The sequence below is a fragment of the Nerophis lumbriciformis genome, linkage group LG18, assembly GCF_033978685.3.
Source record: "Nerophis lumbriciformis linkage group LG18, RoL_Nlum_v2.1, whole genome shotgun sequence".
Lineage (NCBI taxonomy): Eukaryota > Metazoa > Chordata > Actinopteri > Syngnathiformes > Syngnathidae > Nerophis > Nerophis lumbriciformis.
Genome location: NC_084565.2, coordinates 7,266,102 through 7,288,020, shown reverse-complemented (window position 1 = coordinate 7,288,020; position 21,919 = coordinate 7,266,102). Strand labels below are relative to the sequence as shown.

At 41.8% G+C, this 21,919-nt stretch overlaps 1 protein-coding gene across 9 annotated transcripts in view; it reads right to left on the bottom strand.

Annotated features, from left to right (window-relative positions):
* The window catches only part of herc2 (HECT and RLD domain containing E3 ubiquitin protein ligase 2), a 362,023-nt gene that overhangs the window by 205,516 nt on the left and 134,588 nt on the right, over positions 1-21,919 (bottom strand). For 5 of the 9 annotated variants that reach the window (XM_072915066.1, XM_072915067.1, XM_072915064.1 and 2 more), the window contains exons 34-39: positions 17,533-17,684; positions 9,889-10,080; positions 6,525-6,712; positions 4,737-4,965; positions 4,467-4,646; positions 4,200-4,384 (exon numbers count right to left, since the gene is read on the bottom strand). In XM_072915066.1, the coding sequence (XP_072771167.1) occupies positions 4,200-4,384; positions 4,467-4,646; positions 4,737-4,965; positions 6,525-6,712; positions 9,889-10,080; positions 17,533-17,684 (1,126 nt within the window). The remainder of the gene's footprint in view (positions 1-4,199; positions 4,385-4,466; positions 4,647-4,736; positions 4,966-6,524; positions 6,713-9,888; positions 10,081-17,532; positions 17,685-21,919) is intronic. The other 4 variants (XM_072915069.1, XM_072915071.1, XM_072915070.1 and 1 more) reach the window with 1 other exon arrangement.

Below are 21,919 nucleotides of genomic sequence, written 5' to 3'. Positions count from 1 at the left end.
GCGGCCAGGTGGGGCCCAGCTACAAACCATACTTAACTCTGCCTCATTCAGGTCTGGCTCTCCTCTGTGTCAAGGCAGGTGCATCAGGCGGTAAGTGAGACATCCACTATTTCCTCACTAAAGACATTACTGGTGAAATGTTTTACTTATATGGTGTTTCTCTTGTTTTATAGGCAATAACCTTTGACCTTTAGAGAAGTGTGCTGTGTGAAGGACTGAGAGCCCCAGATGGGAGATATTTATGTTTATTAACGGACACTTTAAGTTTGCTACTTCCACACCCCGCCCTTCCTAAAAAGACTTGTACAATAAATGCCCTTTTCGGCTTGCTACAAACCGAATCCTGTGTCTTGGTGAGAATCAGGTACCACAGTGTATATATATATATATCTATATTAATATATATATATATATATATATATATAGCTAGAATTCACCAAGTCAAGTATTTTATATATATATATATAAAAATAAGAAAAATACTTGAATTTCAGTGTTCATTTATTTGCACATATAAACACACAACACTCATCTACTCATTGTTGAGTTAAGGGTTGAATTGTCCATCCTTGTTCTATTCTCTGTCACTATTTTTCTAACCATGCTGAACACCCTCTCTGATGATGCATTCTGCTTCGTCTCCTTGTTGTGTGCGCAGTTGTGCACTGCACTCTCTAAAAGCCCGAGATGTTATTGTCACATATGCATGTACAGTAGATGGCAGTATTGCCCTGTTTAAGAGTGTCACAACATTGCTGTTTACGGCAGACGAACTGCTTTACGGACGTGAAAACAGGCTGTCGACACGTCACTCAGGTCCGCATGAATTTCGGGAGATTTTCGGGAGAAAATTTGTCCCGGGAGGTTTTTGGGAGAGGCGCTGAATTTCGGGAGTCTCCCGGAAAATCCGGGAGAGTTGGCAAGTATGGGCCAATCATAAATTACAAAATACATTTAAAAAAGTATCTATGTGGAGTGTGCAATACAACGGTGCTGCTTTTGTTTTGAAAAGCGTTATTTGTATTACTTCCGTGTGGACGTATGCGCGTGCGTGATTGGGAGTGAATGTGAACGGCGGCAATCACAAATTACAAAATAAAACATCTATGTCGTGCGTGCAATACAACTGTGCTGCTTTTATTTTGAAAAGTGTTATTTATGGACGTATGTCTGTGTGTAACCTGTGAGTGAAGGTTGACGGAGGCAGATAATTACATATATCCATATTTGTGTGTTACTTCTTTATTTTCATAGTCATATTACAAAACAGCTAGTGTTCTTTATTTGTTCTCTTTTGGTTGTCTGCAAGTACTGTGTGCCAACTTTGAATCTTAGGAATGTGAGGAGGGATCCTCTCTGCTTCTCGTCTCAGGCCGACTTTAGATAAGAGACACAATGGACTTGTGTTAAGGTGAGAGAGATGGGGGGGGGGGTTAGGAGAGGAAAGTGTTTTTCCATTTCATTCCTTTTCTGGTTATCCTCAAGTCCACTGGGAGTAGCAATAAATCCTTTATCTTGTCTGTTCCTGTGCCCAGCTGTGGAGGAAGGGACAACGAGGGTGGGGGCAAGGGAGACGTTATAGAAGAGTGTTTTCCGTGATGTTAGATTAGACCATTTTTTAGCTGCGCGAGTGAGCGCTTCTGTACTGGATTTGGTCTCACGTTTGTTTCCAAAGGCTTTGGAAATAAATGACAAAATACCTATTCTGTCTCTGGTGGTCCTTCTTACTCAGCTTATGTGTCATCAAAAGAGCTTGGGAGTGACCAGCAACTTGAATTCCCTGGGAGGAACAACTGGTTCAAACGCAACAAGGTGCACAGCGACACGTGATGCCCGGTTACTCCCGAGATGTCAGCTCACGCTAAAAAAAGAAAAGTTGATGACGAATGCCGTGTTTCCAACAAGACATGGACTGCCAAGTATTTCTTTACAGAAATTAAAGGTAACGCCGTGTGCTTAATTTGTGGTACACAGGTTGCTGTGTTTAAAGAATATCATTTGAACCGCCACTACACGACAAAGCACAAAAAAAAATAGCGGAATCTGTCTGATGAAGAGCGTGCAAGGGAGGCTGATGCGTTGATGGTAAAACTGCAAACCCAACAAGGACTTTTTGCCAAATTTCACACCCCCAGAGATGCAGCCGTCAGGACAAATTTCGTCATTTCTCACAAAATCAACAGAAAAAGTAAGGCGTTTTCTGACGGAGAGTTTATTAAGGAGTGCTTATTGGACTCTGTTGCACTGATATGCCCGGAGAAGAGGTGCGCATTTTAGAACGTGTCACTCTCCCGACGCACTGTAACGAGGCGAGTTGAGACCATCGCTGGAAACTTGGAGCTTCAGCTGAAGAACAGAACGGCCGACTTTGACTGTTTTTCGCTGGCTTTGGATGAGAGCTGCGATGTACGTGACACCGCCCAGCTGCTCATCTTTCATTTCATTTTTATTTATCTCCTTCAGTGATGTGCATCTTTGATCGACAATTATACCACAATTATTCAATTTTAAATTTACACACCAATGCCTGAGAAGGAGCAGGATGAAGAAAAATCTTATATTTTCCTGCCCTCTTCAACATAATACGTAGTCTTAATGATATCATATAAACCAACAATTACATCCAAATATAACGAAAACAACTAACGTGGGATAAGTGCAGACTTTCAAATCACGGTGGAGCTGGCAGCCATGCAGTCAATTAAAGGGACAACCACAGATAATGACTTGTTCACAGAGGTAAATGCGTGTTTGGACATGTTAGGACTGAAATGGGACAAGCTGGCAGGTGTGACAACAGATGGTTGTCCAAGTCTGACGGGGAAAAATGTTGGACTTTTAAAGAGGATGCAGGATAAAGTGACAGAAATTAACCGGGTGCAGAAATTGACATTTTTGCATTGTATTATACATCTGGAAGTGTAGTGTAAGACAGTGTTGAAAATAAAACCAACAAAAGCAATCGACTTTTGTATAAAGTTAAGTTAGGTTAAATGAAATTATTATTATTATTATTATTAATTATTATTATTACTATTTATCTTACGGTATATCAAAAATAATATTGAGCAAAATTCAATTGAAATATTGTCGATGTGGCCATCCAGCAGTGCTCGGGTTGCTCATGCGGCCCCAGGTAAAAATGAATTGCCCACCCCTGCACCAGACTGTATCTCACAGCACATTAGTGTGCCGCGGCACAGTGGTTGAAAAACACTGCTCTAAGTAATGTTGCAATTTGCAATGCCAACAAAGTAACTGATTCAAAAAAATGTTTCAAACTAAGTAAAGTATGGCTCCACCTTAACAAAAATGTGCTAGATTGATGCTAATATACATTGCTTTGCTACTGATTAGCATTCGCGATTGCAACACCTCCAACATACTTGCCAACCTTGAGACCTCCGAATTCGGGAGATTGGGGGCGTGTTTGGGGCAGCATACCCCTTCCCCGTCGAGCTGTCCTGGATGAAATGAAATTTTTTTTTCCAATCATTTTGGAACTTGCAAGCGTATTTCTTCTTCTTACTTGTCGTCGCCATGTCTCTTCTTCGTTCTTCTGCTTCGTCTCCTTCTTGTTGTGTGTGCAGTTGTGCACTGAGCTCCAAAAGCCGTAGATGTTATTGTAGCGTCCCGGAAGAGTTAGTGCTGCAAGGGCTTCTGGGTATTTGTTCTGAAATGTGTTTGTCATTCTTGTTTGGTGTGGGTTCACAGTGTGGCGCATATTTGTAACAGTGTTAAAGTTGTTTATACGGCCACCCTCAGTGTGAACTGTATGGTGTGTGTTGCTTGAAATTAGCGTTATCATTAAACCAGTTAAAAGATCATACAACATGTCAGCATTTCTTGACATCTTCGAGTAAAGACCATTATTAAACCCGTCCAACACTACAATATTATGTGACTGGGCCGGCACGCTGTTTATATGGAGGAAAAGCGGACGTCTAGACAGCATGCGGCTGTTAAGGGGTGAAGGTTTCAGGTTGTAGAGGACGCAAAAGGCAGTACGCCCCCAATATTGTTGTCCGGGTGGAAATCGGGAGAAATTCGGGAGAATGGTTGCCCCGGGAGATTTTCAGGAGGGGCACTGAAATTCGGGAGTCTCCCGGGAAAATCGGGAGGGTTGGCAAGTATGTCTCCAACTGTGTTACTGAAAAGGCCTTCACCCGTCTGTGCCAGGTGATCAATAACGCACCCACCTGTCTCTGCAAGGTGAGGGCGTTGAAGGAGTGGTTTCCCTCCACAATGCGCACGAGCAGGCCGATCCAGGCGGGCGTGCTGAGCGTGCTGCACATCTGGGGCGTGAGTGCGATGCTGCGTATGAAGCCCAGCGTGCACCAGCTCTTGTGCTGCTCCCGAGACACCAGCCTGTGGGTGTGGCAACCTGCCCGCAAACAAGCGCAATCAGACTGGGAGCGTGTAAAAAAAAAAAAACCAAAAAAAAAAGACCGATGCGCTCTATTTACCCGTTTTGTCGCCGATGGCGCTCTCCACAAGCGTCCTGAGCAGGCCGCAGAGAGCGCGGGTGGCGTCCGTCTGCAGCACGTCGGCATAGATGCCCGAGGACAAGGCTAAGGTCTTGAGCAGGTTGACGGTGCTCGTTAGCATCATGGCTGTGGGGTGGCTGCTCTTCTCCGCGATATCACCTTCCGGAACACAGGAGAAAAGTTACAAATGAAAAGTAATTTCTTGATAAGGGCAGACTTTTTGACACAGCTCTTGTATTTCAGGTGTACCTAATGCTGCGGCCAATGAGGGCCGCGTGAACTGACCGGCATCATCTTCCGTGTCCGAGTCCTCGGTGGCGGGCTGGGCGGCGGGCGGCGGCTCCGCCAGCTTGAGATCGTACTTGCCCTCTTTTCCCATCCGGTAGGAGTTGGTGCTGCTGGTGTCCCACTGGACTCGTATCCAGCCGTCCTCTCCCAGCTCCCCGATCACCCGGCCCAGACCTGGAGATGGACCGTCCTGAGAGGAAACGTACAGGAAGTGTGAGGAGAACATTTGCAACGTTGGGACAGAGTGACCTGCACGTGAGATCTCATATGGTGTACGGTTCACGCTGTTCAAGGACGTGACAATGAAAGTACTGCCAAACACACTAAAACCAGGCTCAGGTCAATACAACCATTTTCTGCAATTCAAAAAACTAATTTGCAAGTTTAAAAAAATACAAATTTCTGCAAGTAAAAAAAATATTTGCAACCCATTCTCTTAAAAAAAAAAAAAGATTCAACTAAAATAACTATTTTCAATTAAAAAATAAGTAAAACATTTTTTTTTCTACAAAAAAAAAAAAAAAATTCAATTAAAGAAACAATTTTATCCAAGTAAAACAACCATTTGCAAATAGAAAAAATGTTTTCTTCAAGTAAAAACAAAACAAATATAAAGTGGAAAAAAAACTTTCTCAATTGAATGAAAAATTTGCAAGTAAACATTTTTTTTTCTGGGAATAAAAGAAACACTTTTGCAAGTAAAAAAAAAATATTTTCAGCCAATAAAAAAAACATTTGCAAGTATAAAAATTATTTTCTGCAAAGAATATGATTTGCAAGTATAAACATTTTTTCCTCAAGTTAAACAACTATTTGCAGGTAGAATTTTTTTTTCTTCAAGTAAAAAACCCCATTTTTTTTCAATTGAAAAAACAATTTGCAAGTTCAAAAAAAATATTTTCTGCATGTAAAAAAATGACTTTTCTACAAATAAAAAAATTATTTGCAAGTAGAAAAAAAAGGAAAGTAAAAAAAAAAACAAATATAAAGTGAAAAAAAACTTTCTCAATTGAAAGAAAAATATGCGAGTAAAGAAATGTTTTTTTCCTGGGAATACATTATTTTTATTTTTTATTTTCAGCGAATAAAAAAAATATTTGCGAGTATAAAAACAATTTTCTGCAAAGAAAATGATTTGCAAGTATAATAATTTTTTCCCTTAAGTTAAACAACTATTTGCAGGTAGAAATTTTTGTTTTCTTTATGTAAAAAAAAAAAAACAATGAACAATTTTTTTTCAATTGAAAAAACAATTTGCTAGTAAAAAAAATAATTTTCTGCATGTAAAAAATGATTTGAAAGTAAAAAAAAAAAAAATTTTCTTTAAATTAACAAAATATTTGCAAGTATAAAAACAATTTTCTGCAAAGAAAATGATTTGCAAGTATAAACATTTTTTTTCCTCAAGTTTAACAATTATTTGCAGGTAGAACTTTTTTTTTCTTCACTTTTTTCAATTGAAAAAACTATTTGCAAGTAAAAAAACAAAACTATTTTCTGCATGTAAAAAATTATTTGCAAGTTAAAAAAAACTATTTTCTTTAAATAAAAAAAATATTTGCAAGTAAAATTTTCTTTTTCTGCAAATAAAAAAATGAATGGCAAGTTTAAAAAAAAACTATTCTGTAAATAAAAAATTAATGGCAAGCAAACATGACTTGGCACAAGGGCAAGATGGTGGATTTCAGGATGGTTCCAATGTTGGCTCCACCTGCATCATCCAGTACTAATATATTCTAACTATGGTACCTGATCTCCCCACTTCCAGTCGACTCCCCTCATCACCCTGGTGCCTATTTTCATCATGGCTGCCAGCTCCGGACCAGATGCAGGAACAGGGGTGGGTGCAGCTTCCTTCCTGGACTCTTCCAGCACGGTGGCTGAGCCTTCGTGTGCTGACAAATTCAGGTCCTCCTCGCTGCTGTCTGTGCTGGGCCCTGGACCAAGGACACACCTGGCTGTCATGCAGGAAACTACCAGCTCTCACTAAGGTGAGTACAGTGCAGCCCTCACATCACACCCACCATTTTTATGAGGGGTAACCCCATCCCATACTGTTGATATCAGCTTGTGTGATATGTGTGATATCATGTGCGATGCAAGCAGTCCTGCAGCATGTTTACTTGTGTGATATCATGTGTGATACAAGCAGTCATGCAACATGTTTAGTTGTGTGTGACAGCATGTAATATAAAAGCAGTCCTGCATCGTGTTTACTTGTGTGTGATATCATGTGCGATACAAGCAGTCCTGCAGAGTGTTTACTTGTGTGGGATACCATGTGCGATACAAGCAATCCTGCAGAGTGTTTACTTGTGTGTGATATCAAGTGCAATACAAGCAGTCCTGCAGCATGTTTACTTGTGTGATGATATGTGCGATACAAGCAGTCCTGCAGCGTGTTTACTTGTGTGTGATATCATGTGCAATACAAACAGTCCTGCAACGTGTTTACTTGTGTGTGATATCATGTACGATATAAGCAGTCCTGCAGCATGTTTACAATACACATGATATCACACACAAGTAAACACGCTGCAGGACCGCTTGTATCACACATGATATCACACACAAGTAAACACTCTGCAGGACTGCTTAGTCCTGCAAAGTGTTTACTTGTGTGGGATACCATGTGCGATACAAGCAGTCCTGCAGCGTGTTTACTTGTGTGTGATATCATGTGCAATACAAGCAGTCCTGCAGAGTGTTTACTTGTGTGGGATACCATGTGCGATACAAGCAGTCCTGCAGAGTGTTTACTTGTGTGTGATATCATGTGCAATACAAGCAGTCCTGCAGCATGTTTACTTGTGTGATGATATGTGCGATACAAGCAGTCCTGCAGCGTGTTTACTTGTGTGTGATATCATGTGCAATACAAACAGTCCTGCAACGTGTTTACTTGTGTGTGATATCATGTACGATATAAGCAGTCCTGCAGCGTGTTTACTTGTGTGTGATATCATGTGCGATAAAAGCGGTCCTGCAGCGTGTTTACTTGTGTGTGATATCATGTGCAATACAAGCAGTCCTGCAGCATGTTTACTTGTGTGATGATATGTGCGATACGAACAGTCCTGCAGCGTGTTTACTTGTTTGTGATATCATGTGCAATACAAACAGTCCTGCAACGTGTTTACTTGTGTGTGATATCATGTACGATATAAGCAGTCCTGCAGCGTCTTTACTTGTGTGTCATATCATGTGCGATACAAGCGGTCCTTCAGCGTGTTTACTTGTTTGTAATATCATGTGCAATACAAACAGTCCTGCAACGTGTTGACTTGTGTGTGATATCATGTGGGATATAAGCAGTCCTGCAGCGTCTTTACTTGTGTGTCATATCATGTGCGATACAAGCGGTCCTGCAGCGTGTTTACTTGTGTGTGATATCATGTGCTACACAAACAGTCCTGCAACATGTTTACTTGTGTGTGATATCATGTGTGATACAAGCAGTCCTGCAGCGTCTTTACTTGTGTGTGCTAGCATGTGCGATACAAGCACACCAGCAACGTGTTTAGTTGTGTGTGATAGCATGTGCGATACAAGTGGTCCTGCAGCATGTTTACTTGTGTGATATCATGTAATATAAAAGCAGTCCTGCAAAGTGTTTACTTGTGTGCGATACAAGCAGTCCTGGAGCATGTTTACTTGTGTGTGATATCATGTGCGCTACAAGCGGTCCTGTAGCGTGTTTGCTTGTGTGATATCATGTGCGATACAAGCAGTCCTGCAGCGTGTTTACTTGTGTGGGATACCATGTGCGATACAAGCAGTCCTGCACTGTGTTTACTTGTGTGTGATAGCATGTGCTGTACAAGCCGTCCTGCAGCGTGTTTACTTGTGCGTGATATCATGTGCGATACAAGCAGTCCTGCAGCGTGTTTACTTGTGTGTGATATCATGTGCAATACAAGCAGTCCTGCAGCGTGTTTACTTGTATGTGATATCATGTGCGATACAAGCAGTCCTGCAGCGTGTTTACTTTGTGTGATACAAGCAGACATGCAGCGTGTTTACTTGTGTGTGATATCATGTGCTGTACAAGTGGTCCTGCAGCGTGTTTACTTGTGTGTGATATCATGTGCGATACAAGCAGTCCTGCAGAGTGTTTACTTGTGTGTGATATCATGTGCGATACAAGCAGATCTGCAGCGTCTTTACTTTCTGTGATATCATGGGCGATACAAGCGGTCTTGCAGCGTGTTTACTTGTGTGATATGTGCGATACAAGGAGTACTGCAGCGTGTTTACTTTTGTGTGATATCATGTGTGATACAAGCAGTCCTGCAGCATGTTTACTTGTGTGATGATATGTGCGATACGAACAGTCCTGCAGCGTATTTACTTGTTTGTGATATAATGTGCAATACAAACAGTCCTGCAACGTGTTGACTTGTGTGTGATATCATGTGCGATATAAGCAGTCCTGCAGCGTCTTTACTTGTGTGTGATAGCATGTGCGATACAAGTGGTCCTACAGCATGTTTACTTGTGTGATATCATGCAATATAAAAGCAGTCCTGCAGAGTGTTTACTTGTGTGCGATACAAGCAGTCCTGGAGCGTGTTTTTACTTGTGTGTGATATCATGTGCGATACAAGCGGTCCTGCAGCGTGTTTACTTGTGTGTGATACAAGCAGTCCTGCAGCGTCTACTTGTGTGTGATATCATGTGCGATACAAGCAGTCCTGCAGAGTGTTTACTTGTGTGGGATACCATGTGCGATACAAGCAGTCCTGCAGAGTGTTTGTGTAGGATACCATGTGCGATACAAGCAGGCCTGCAGAGTGTTTACTTGTGTGTGATATCATGTGCGATACAAGCAGATCTGCAGCGTCTTTACTTTCTGCGATATCATGGGTGATACAAGCGGTCTTGCAGTGTGTTTACTTGTGTGTGATATTATGTGCATAGTTACACATTACTTACACATACAAAGTCTCCAAGGCAGTTTTAAAAAGTATCCAGTAACAATCAATTTCAGGCACCTCTAAAAAAGTATGCATGACACTTCTTGATATCGTATGGGCTCAATTGATATCGGCCAACACTCAAGGCTCCAATGTCGATGTCAGTATTATAACGGAGGTGTGGTCACGTGACTCACCGATGAGTCTGAGGACGCTCTGCGTGAGGGCCAGTACGCCAGAGTTGAGCAGCAGACTCAGACTGTTGGCGCCATGTTTGAGGGACAGCATGTGTATCATGGCCAGCAGGAAGCGGGCCTGAGGAATGGTGCCCAGGCTCGGTCCAGCCGGGTTTTCGTTGGTGATGGTCTGCAGAGGGACCGGCTGCACCCCTGCTCGGGAGACAAAAATACCTCAAATCAAAGTAGTGTGGAACCTGGATTTACAACACCCTTTATTGGCAAACGTTTCAATGTAAGAACTTTGATGTATTTTGGGGGAAATATTTAATATTTTGTGTGTTTGCCATATTAAAAACAAAGTTTTCTTTGGCAAAAAGTGCATAAAACAAAATAAAATGATTAAAAAATAAAAATAAAACTTAAAATTGATGGATAGATCTAGAGATTTAAATACACATTTGTGTACGACAGGGGTGCTCACACTTTTTCTGCAGGCGAGCTACTTTTCAATTGATCAAGTCGTGGGGATCTACCTCATTCATATATATAATTTATATTTACTTATTTATGAAACATATGTTTTTGTTAACAAGTTAAAGGTGTTTAATGATAATGCAAGCATGTTTAACACATATAGTTAATATTGTTAACAAATTAAAGGTGTTTAATGATAATACAAGTATGTTTAATACATATAGTTAATATTGTTAATAAGTTAAAAGTGTTTAAAGATAATGCAAGCATGTTTAACACATATAGTTAATATTGTTAATAAGTTAAAGGTGTTTAAAGATAATGCAAGCATGTTTAACACATATAGTTAATATTGTTAATAAGTTAAAGGTGTTTAAAGATAATGCAAGCATGTTTAACACATATAGTTAATATTGATAAGTTAAAGGTGTTTAAAGATAATGCAAGCATGTTTAACACATATAGTTAATATTGTTAATAAGTTAAAGGTGTTTAAAGATAATGCAAGCATGTTTAACACATATAGTTAATATTGATAAGTTAAAGGTGTTTAAAGATAATGCAAGCATGTTTAACACATATAGTTAATATTGTTAATAAGTTAAAGGTGTTTAAAGATAATGCAAGCATGTTTAACACATATAGTTAATATTGTTAATAAGTTAAAGGTGTTTAAAGGTAATGCAAGCATGTTTAACACATATAGTTAATATTGTTAATAAGTTAAAGGTGTTTAAAGATAATACAAGCATGTTTAACACATATAGTTAATAAGTTAAAAGTGTTTAAAGATAATACAAGCATGTTTAACACATATAGATTCCTTTCTTTCATGAAGACAAGAATATAAGTTGGTGTATTACCTGATTCTGATGCCTTGCATTGATAGCAATCAGACAGTGGTGCTGATAACGTCCGCATTTTCGAATGGAGGAGAAAAAAAGTCCTCCTTTCTGTCCAATACCACATGAAAGTGGTTGGTTTTTGGCATCTTATTTGTCCAGCTTCCGTACTCCTTTGTATACACTTTACAAGAAATACATTGTCGGCAAACTCCGTAGCTTGCTAGCTTGTGCACGCCAGCTTTCTGAGACTCTTATTTTGTTAGCGCAACTGTGCAGTCGGTCTTTGGAGTTTTGACGACAGGTACGGCGCCAGAGTCTGTTGAAATAAAGTGTTTCTCGCCTTCCTGTCGGTAATTTTAATGAGCTGGCAGCAGCCAGCGTCATCTCAGAAGACCCTCGGGTGCCGTGAATGTCAATCAAGTGACGAAAGTGACGTCATAGTGAAGATTTATGATCGCTCATTTTTAGAACTGTTTTTTAATGCCTGGCTGGTGATCGACTGACACACCCTCCGAGATCGACCGGTAGCTCGCGATCGACGTAATGAGCACCCCTGGTGTACGAACACTGCATTCATTCATTTTGTCACACGCCTGCAGGCAAAAAGCGGGGCGCAGCATTTATTTTGAAGGCGGAGCCCTCCATGTCAGGACACTACTCCTCACTTCAGTGGTGCTGCTTCAAATGGCTTAGCATGTTTGACGTGTTGCCAGAAGCAAACCCTACTGCTGCTGAACAATGTCGGCAAACCGCTTTCCCTTTGTTGTAGTAGCCCGGTCGCTGCTAGCATTCCGTGTGTTGTGCCTCGGTGTACATTGTTTACACAACGTGCGGTGCGCTACTTAATATGTCCGTGTGGAAACTCGTTCGGTACACCTCCAAACCGAACCGAAACCCCCGTACCGAAACGGTTCAATACAAATACACATACCGTTACACCCTTAAGCATACTTGCCAACCCTCCCGAATTTTCCGGGAGACTCCTGAAATTCAGCGCCTCTCCCGAAAACCTCCCGGGACAAATATTTTCCCGAAAAACTCCCGGTTGACAGCCGCAGCTGGAGGCCACGCCCCCTCCAGCTCCATGCGGACCTGAGTGACGTGTCGACAGCCTGTTTTCACATCCGCTTTCCCACGATATAAACAGCGTGCCTGCCCAATCACGTTATAACTGTCATGTTCGTGTTTGAAGGATGAGGCTGTTGATAGCAAGGAACTTAGTTTTTAATAACGTTCTCAACAACATACATGTGTCTTCATGCAGTCTTGCTCTACCACATTATGTGGCACGGTATGCAGAATACTAACCAGTACTGCCCCCTAGCGGTCATACATGTAATAACATCTGCATACCTGCCAACTTTTGAAATCAGAAAAACCTAGTAGCCAGGGTCCAGGGGCCGCAGGCCCCGGTAGGTCCAGGACAAAGTCCTGGTGGGGGGTTCAGCTCGCAAAATGATTATTAGCATTCAGACAGGTTAAAATGTTGCTAAAACCATCACTTTTCTATCAGTCACAGTGACTTTTCAAAACAAAAATATTACAGCAAAAATCATATGGGTTGATTGACATGTTTATTCTGTAAGCTAACTTCAATAGTTTGAAATTATTTTGACAGTTAATGCCAGTTATCCTGTCAACCTTTCACAAGACTTCAATTTGTTAATTGAAAGTATAAACAGTATAAACACTTTTTACAGTAAACAAATGGTAAAACAGTACTAAACAATTCCATTAAAAAAAAAATTGGTGTCATTATTAACTTTCTGTCCAAGCTTGTATAATCTACTGCCTTGTTCAATTGTATAAAATATTCTGTGCCTAAAATTCACATTTCTATCACAATTATCATACTGTAAACATGGTAAGCTAACTTCATTAAAATTAATAGTCCTGTCAATAGCATGGAATTACAATTCAAATGTAGTTTTTTTGTAAGCCTTTCAAAAGAATTCAAAATATGAAAAATTAATGAAAATTAATTTAAGCCATCAGACACTTGAAAAGTGGCACATCACATCTCTAATGTAATCATTTTAACTTTTCAATAGAAATAGCACTGCAAAAATATTAAGGACATACTTCTGTATTTTGGTAGTTATGCTGTCAACATTTAACAAGATTTCTTCAACTTGGACTTGAAAGCATAAATAGTATAAACACTTTTAACAGTATAACAGTACTAAACAATTCCAATAGATAACATTGGTGTCATTACCTTTTTGTTTGCTCAATTATTGCCTCCGTAAATAAAACTTCGGCATTTATCACATCCAAAGAATCTGTTTGGGCGACGAAAAACCTTGAAAGTTTTCCACTTGTATCGCTAGCAACGGCATTAGACTTGTGTTTTTTTGTCCCAACGTGGTCTTTTACATCGCTAATTCCTCCGTGTCCGATCGAAAAATCTTGTCTGCACAAGGTGCAATTCGCGTAGTTTTCACCCTTTTTGGAACGGATAATTATTCCCGGATAGGCTTTTGAATATTCTTCACGGAATGACTGCAGTTTTCTTTTCGGTTTAAGACTCGTTTGCGATTTTTCTCCGGCTGATTCCATGATCGTTCGCTCGTTTGGAAACAATGGCAACTGGTGCCTCGTGCTTGGCAGTGGCGCTATAAATAGCCTTGCGCATGGCATTCGGAATGGCTCGATAGGAAGTTACGGGAAGCAGTGTCGATTGTCATTGTTGTTACGCAATTTCGTGAATAAAACTTTAAAAAAAAATTTTTTTTTTAATTAATGAAAAAACGTATTTTTTATCACTGCAACCGTAACCCGGAATAGGTTGATGAAAACCGTACTAATTACGGGAAAACCGGAGTAGTTGGCAGGTATGCATCTGATCATAACAATAACATCTACGGCTTTTAGAGAGTGCACAACTGCGCACACAACAAGGAGACGAAGCAGAAAAACGAGGAAGATACAGCAATGGCGACGCCGACGACGAGTAAGATGAAGAAATACGCTTGTAAGTTCCAAAACGAATGGAAACAACAATTTCAGTTTATCCAGGACAGTTCGAAGGGGAAGGGGTATGCTGCCTGTCATGTTGTAGATCAGACTTCTCCATTGAACACGGTGGCCGAACGGATATAGTCACTCATGAACGGTCAGCGAAGCACAAAGCGGCGGCAACGCAGCACCGGTCACAGCCCAGTATTATGGGCCACATATGCCGAGACAAAGATGGCTATGCTGATTGCTGGAAGCAACATCCCGTTCTCATTTGCGGATGTCTACAACAAATCCGTGAAGGATATGTTCCCGGATTCAGAGATCGCTCGCCAGTACTCAAATGGCAGAACAAAGGCTACTCAAATAATGAAAGGTAAGTGTTTTTTTGTTTTTTTTAGTAAGCAGCAAGCACAGGACAGTTAGTAGAACTGTGTTTTCATTACTGTGTATTTGATCAAGTCTTTCAAGTACAACAATGAGTAGATGAGTGTTATGTGTGTGTATATGTGTAAATAAATGAACACTGAAATTCAAGTATTTCTCTTATTTATATATATATATATATATATATATATATATATATACACATATATATATATATATATATATATATATAAATATAAATATACAGCTAGAATTCACTGAAAGTCAAGTATTTCTTATACATAACACTGTTTCCCACACATTCATTTTTTTGTGGCGGCCCGCCACGAAAGATTTACGTCCGCCACAAATAGATTTTTCGGCTTTTGACTCGCTCGACCGCTCATAAAAGCAATGAGACTCTGTCTGTGAATGTAGCTTGTAGTTACAATTCCGGTGCAGTAGGTGGCGGTAGCCTACTATGCATTGTAACTCCGCCAATAGCACTTCATTCACCTGGTGGGCCAGAAGAAGAAGAAGAAGACGACGACGAGGAAGTAAAAGAAGAACGGACCGACCGGATCAAAATACGAGGGTAAGATGTCTTGGCAAACAAGTTCAAAAGTGGTCCAAACCTGTGCAGTGTGCAGCACCGACTCGGATTTTCTTAATTTTTATTTTTGGGATTTTAAAGGACAGCTGGAGAGAGACGTGGAGGAGGGTGAGAGGGGGGATTGACGCGGAGCCAAGCGACTGTCAGGTGGGATCGAACTGGGTCGCCGCAGCGGGTGCTCTACCAGGTGAGATAGGTTATAGCTGCATCGCTCGCGGCTCGTCATATATTTAACATTAATCCGCGATTTCACCGAGCGTTTCACTGACGGTGAGCAGCCTGACGCTGCTTCATTAACACCGCCGCTGTTTGACTCGGGGGCCGGGCAGACGAGCTAACGTGTCCAGGTTATAACCCTGTTGTCAATAAACACACGTGGAGACGGTGCTTCAGATACTGCATTAATACAGAAGCTAAATTGTCCACTGTCCACTGCAGCATGTGAATGCAATGAATAGAATAAAATCTGAGCCAACTGTCAAGACTTGGTCCGGGGTGTTTGCTTTTCCAGGATGCAACGGAAAGTTGGCACGGGCGAGACGGGAATTAAGGTAAATTTTTTTATTGAAACACTAGAACTAACTATAAATACAAAAAAAAGGATCAAACAAAAGGCGCGCACAGAGGCGGAGAATAAACTATGAAACCAAAAGACTATAGCAAAAAAGTACAAACAAAAAACACGCACAATGGCGGAGAACAAACTATGAAACCAAAAAGACTAAACATGGAACAAAAACTTACTTTGGCTTGGACAGAAATAGTTGCTTGAGGAATTGACATGGAAAGAAGTAACAGGCATGGACAGAGCATAAATGTGGTGTGAGGTCGTCAGAAAGACAAACTGAAAAACACTGAACTTAAATACTATGGACATGATTAGTGAAAGCAGGTGCGTGACTCAAAACGTGAAACAGGTGCGTGACGTGACAGGTGAAAACTAATGGTTGCTATGGTGACCAGACAAGGGAGTGAAAAGACAGAAACTAAACAAAAGGAAACAGAGTGGACCGACACCAGCAGATGACATGGCACCCCAAACCATCACCCAACCATGCAAATTTTGCATTTCCTTTGGAAATCGAGGTCCCAGAGTCTGGAGGAAGACAGGAGAGGCACAGGATCCACGTTGCCTGAAGTCTAGTGTAAAGTTTCCACCATCAGTGATGGTTTGGGGTGCCATGTCATCTGCTGGTGTCGGTCCACTCTGTTTCCTGAGATCCAGGGTCAACGCAGCCGTCTACCAGCAAGTTTTAGAGCACTTCATGCTTCCTGCTGCTGACCTGCTCTATGGAGATGGAGATTTCAAGTTCCAACAGGACTTGGCGCCTGCACACAGCGCAAAATCTACCCGTGCCTGGTTTACGGACCATGGTATTTCTGTTCTAAATTGGCCCGCCAACTCCCCTGACCTTAGCCCCATAGAAAATCTGTGGGGTATTGTGAAAAGGAAGATGCAGAATGCCAGACCCAAAAACGCAGAAGAGTTGAAGGCCACTATCAGAGCAACCTGGGCTCTCATAACACCTGAGCAGTGCCAGAAACTCATCGACTCCATGCCACGCCGCATTAACGCAGTAATTGAGGCAAAAGGAGCTCCAACCAAGTATTGAGTATTGTACATGCTCATATTTTTCATTTTCATACTTTTCAGTTGGCCAACATTTCTAAAAATCCCTTTTTTGTATTAGCCTTAAGTAATATTCTAATTTTGTGACACACGGAATTTTGGATTTTCATTTGTTGCCACTTCAAATCATCAAAATTAAATGAAATAAACATTTGAATGCATCAGTCTGTGTGCAATGAATAAATATAATGTACAAGTTACACCTTTTGAATGCAATTACTGAAATAAATCAAGTTTTTCAAAATATTCTAATTTACTGGCTTTTACCTGTATATATCTATATATATATTATATATACCGGTATATGAAATACTTGACTTGGGACGGCGTGGCGCAGTGGAAGAGTATGCCGTGCGCAACCCGAGGGTCCCTGGTTCAATCCCCACCTAGTACCAACCTCGTCATGTCCGTTGTGTCCTGAGCAAGACACTTCACCCTTGCTCCTGATGGCTGCTGGTTAGCGCCTTGCATGGCAGCTCCCTCCATCAGTGTGTGAATGTGTGTGTGAATGGGTAAATGTGGAAGTAGTGTCAAAGCGCTTTGAGTACCTTGAAGGTAGAAAAGCGCTATACAAGTATAACCCATTTATCATTTGACTTGGTGAATTCTAGCTGTAAATATACTCCTCCCCTCTTAACCACGCCCCCGCCCCACCCCCGACCACACCCCCACCTCCCGAAATCGGAGGTCTCAAGGTTGGCAAGTATGCCCTTAAGAAATACAAACTTCTCCATTTACTGTTCAAGAGCCAACTCAGTTGGTAAATGGAGGCTTACCGAGCTCCTTGAAGCGTGCGCTGGCTTCCAGCAGGATGTGGCGAACGTTGTGGATGGCCCAGGAGTACAACTTGCCAAAGGTGACTTCCAGGAGCATGCGGTTGAAGGGAGGGATCAAATCCACATCCTTCAGGCAGTCGGAAAGAGGCTCTCTGAAAACAGAAGCCAGGCTTAAAGGGGAACATTATCACCAGACCTATGTAAGCGTCAATATATACCTTGATGTTGCAGAAAAAAGACCATATATTTTTTTAACCGATTTCCGAACTCTAAATGGGTGAATTTTGGCGAATTAAACGCCTTTCTATTATTCGCTCTCGGAGCGATGACGTCACATCGGGAAGCAATCCACCATATTCTCACTTTCGTCGGTGTGTTGTCGGAGGGTGTAACAACACGAACAGGGACGGATTCAAGTTGCACCAGTGGCCCAAAGATGCGAAAGTGGCAAGAAATTGGACGAAATTTGTTCAAAATACGAGGGTGTGGGGTAGGGATGTCCCGATCCAGGTTTTTGCACTTCCGATCCGATACCGATATTGTTTTTGTATTTCCGATCCGATACCGATACTGACCGATACCGATACTGACCGATACTGGCCTATCCGAGCATGTATTAAAGTTTAAAGTTATTTAGCCTACTTAGTTGTCAGAATCATGTTGAAAAGGGTTTTAGTACTCTTGATAACAACTAGCCAGCTGAATTAGGGGAGTTTGAATAATACACAATGGTTGGTAACAAGAAACTGACCTGTTTATTCAAGGATAAACACAAAATAGACAAAATTATACATGACAAACAGAAATGGCATCATTGAACTAGGGCTGGGCGATATGGCCTTTTTTCAATATTGCGATATTTTAAGGCCATATTGCGATACACGATATATATCTCGATATTTTGCCTTAGCCTTGAATGAACACTTGATGCATATAATCACAGCAGTATGATGATTCTATGTGTTTTGATTGATTGATTGATTGAGACTTTTATTAGTAGGTTGCACAGTGAAGTACATATTCCGTACAATTGACCACTAAATGGTAACACCCCAATAAGTTTTTCAACTTGTTTAAGTCGGGGTCCACTGATTCATGATACAGATATATACTATCAGATATATACTATCATCATAATACAGTCATCACACAAGATAATCACATTGAATTATTTACATTATTTATAATCCAGGGTGTGGAGGGGGGTGTACAGATGTTAAGTACAATACTACATAGTGTCCAGAGGGGGCGCCGTTGAGTGTGTTGTGGGGATTAACAGTGTGAATTAACAAGCACGAGTAAAGGAAGCTGTGTGAAGTTTACAAGTCTCTGGAGTCTGCTTTTACGGATATAAACACTACTACAACATGGTGTCAGAAGTAAGCGAACCTACTGTGGGTACAAAGTAGGTGTAGTTGAGAAAAGTGAGGCTGAAATAGTCCAGCCGAGGTCGTCATTGTTTACCTGGCCGGCGACAGGCTAAGCTACGCTAGGCTAAGGTGAGCACGGAGAGCAGCGGATCAGCATCGGAGCCCGGATAAGGACGGGAGATGACAGATCAAATATTCTCCATCGCGCCTCCTGGCAGCTTCAACTTCGAGGAGCCCAGCTCGTGGTCGCAATGGTTGAGACGGTTCGAGAGGTTCAGGATTGCGTCAGGATTGAGCGGAAAAGAGGACGGCTATCAGGTCAACTCCCTACTGTATGTGATGGGTGAAAAGAGTGACGACATTCTCACTACGTTACCACTAAGCGACCAACAGAAGACAGTCTATGCAGAGGTGACAAAAGCCTTTGATGAACATTTTGTGGGTAAGCACAATGTAATTTATGAACGTGCTAAGTTTAATAGCAGACAGCAACAACAAGGCGAGTCTGCAGAGAACTTTATCACAGATGTGCATAAGTTGGCTGAACACTGCAAATTTGGTGCCTTAAAGGAGGAAATGATAAGAGACCGCATAGTGGTCGGGATAAGAGACTCCCGGCTGTCAGAGAGACTTCAGTTAGACCCTGACCTGACGCTGGCAAAAACAATAACCCAGGTCAGGCAGCAGGAAGAAATAAAGAAACAACAGCAACTGTTACGAGGGACACACACAGAAATTAAAGGTGCTAATATGGATGCCATAAACACAAATAGAGGGAAAACACAATATAGACAAGCTCCCCCACGCAGACCAGAGCAGTTTAATTCCAAGCCAAGCACTGTAAACAAGACATACTATAATGAGAAATGTACAAGGTGCGGCAAAACGCCACAACACCCATGGAAACTGTGCCCAGCCAAAGAGGCTGAGTGTCGAAAATGCAAAAAAAAGGGACATTTCGCTGCGGTCTGCAGATCATCTCAAAGAGTGGAAGCTATAGTGGACAGCAACACAGAAGAAGACATAGCTTTCATGGGGACAGTTAACACAGAAGGAATTGAAGAGGAATGGTTAAAAGAAATCAGCCTTAACGGAAAGAAGGTAACATTTAAACTGGACTCAGGAGCCTCAGTTACAGCTATTCCATCTGCCATGTACTTGAGAGCACGTGACGGCAGGCTGAAGACATCACCTAAAAAGATTAAAGGTCCAGATAACTGTCCATTGAAGGTTTTGGGCATCATGAAAGCACACATTAAAACAGAAAAAAGAGAAATAAGGCAAGATGTATATGTGGTGACAAACCTGGTGATGCCACTAATGGGACTTCCTGCTTTAATAAAGCTGAACCTGGTTCAACAGGTAGCTTCAGTACAGGAGGAGAAACAAGAAGCGAGGCATCAATACAGAGCTATGTTCCCAAAAGTGTTTTCAGGGCTTGGAAAGCTACAAGGAAACTACAAGATAAAACTGAATAATGAAGCAGTTCCTTATGCTCTCTCGGCCCCGCGCAGAGTTCCATTACCTATGAAAGAACAAGTTAAAGAAGAGTTAGACAGGATGGAAGCAATGGGAGTCATAAGAAAAATTGAGGAGACAACTGAATGGTGTGCGGGGATGGTAGTGGTCCCCAAGCCAAATAAGAAACCTCGCATTTGTGTGGACCTTACCCGACTTAACGACAGCGTGTGCAGAGAGAGACACATACTGCCTGCAGTTGATGAGACACTGGCACAGCTGGAGGGGGCAAGAGTCTTTTCGAAATTAGATGCAACATCTGGTTTCTGGCAAGTTCCTCTACATGAAGAATCACAGCCTTTAACTACTTTTATTACTCCCTTCGGAAGATATTGCTTTCAGAGGCTCCCCTTCGGCATTTCTTCCGCGCCTGAGCATTTTCAGCTGAGAATCTCACAAATAATCGCAGGGGCAAAGGGCGCTCTGTGCCATGCAGATGACATCTTAGTCTATGGAAAAGACAAAAAAGAGCATGATGAAAGGCTGCAGGAAGTACTGAAAAGGTGTGAAAAAGCGGGCCTCACCCTCAATGAAAAATGTGAATTTTCAGTGGAAAAAGTGAAATTTCTTGGACACCACATAAGCGCATCAGGAATCGAGGCTGATCCAGACAAAATCAGTGCCATTAAAAACATGCCAGAACCTCGCAATGTGGAGGAGGTCCGCCGGTTCATGGGAATGGTGAATTATGTTGGCAAGTTCTCACCCAGCCTACCAGCTCTCACAAAACCCCTACGTGACCTGCTAAAAAGTGACAGCACATGGACCTGGAACGCACAACAGAAAACAGCCTTTGAAAAAATTAAAAAAGAGCTGAGTTCTCCTCCAGTCCTTGCACAATACAGTCCTAAAAAAGAAACATTGGTATCGGCAGATGCGTCGTCCTACGGACTTGGGGCGGTCCTCCAGCAGCAGCAGACAGATGGTAGGTGGAGACCTGTTGTGTATATATCACGGAGCCTGACGCCCACGGAGGTCCAGTACGCGCAAATAGAAAAAGAAGCACTAGCGGCAACATGGGCCTGTGAGCGACTCAGCTCATATCTGCTAGGCTTGGAATTCACAGTGAGAACCGATCACAAACCTTTAATTTCGCTGCTTGGCTCTCGGTCTTTGGATGATCTTCCTCCAAGAATTCTTAGATTTAGGCTAAGACTGTTGAGGTTCAACTATAAAATCATACATGTCCCGGGAAAACAACTCGTCACTGCTGACACTCTCTCTAGAGCTCCCCTGGGAATGGAGGCCAGAGAGGCCAATAGCAGCTTGCAGAAAGAATGCTGTGCATATATTGATCACATTCTACACCACCTCCCCGCCACTGACAGTAAACTAGCTTGCATCAAGGAAGCTCAGAGCACAGACAGTGTTTGCAGGCAGCTGAAAACATTGACGGAAAAAGGCTGGCCCTCTCACAGGAGAAGCGTTCCTGAGCATCTTCTGCCATTCTGGTCAGAGAGGAACGACATCAACATGGCAGAGGGCTTGCTTCTTAAGGG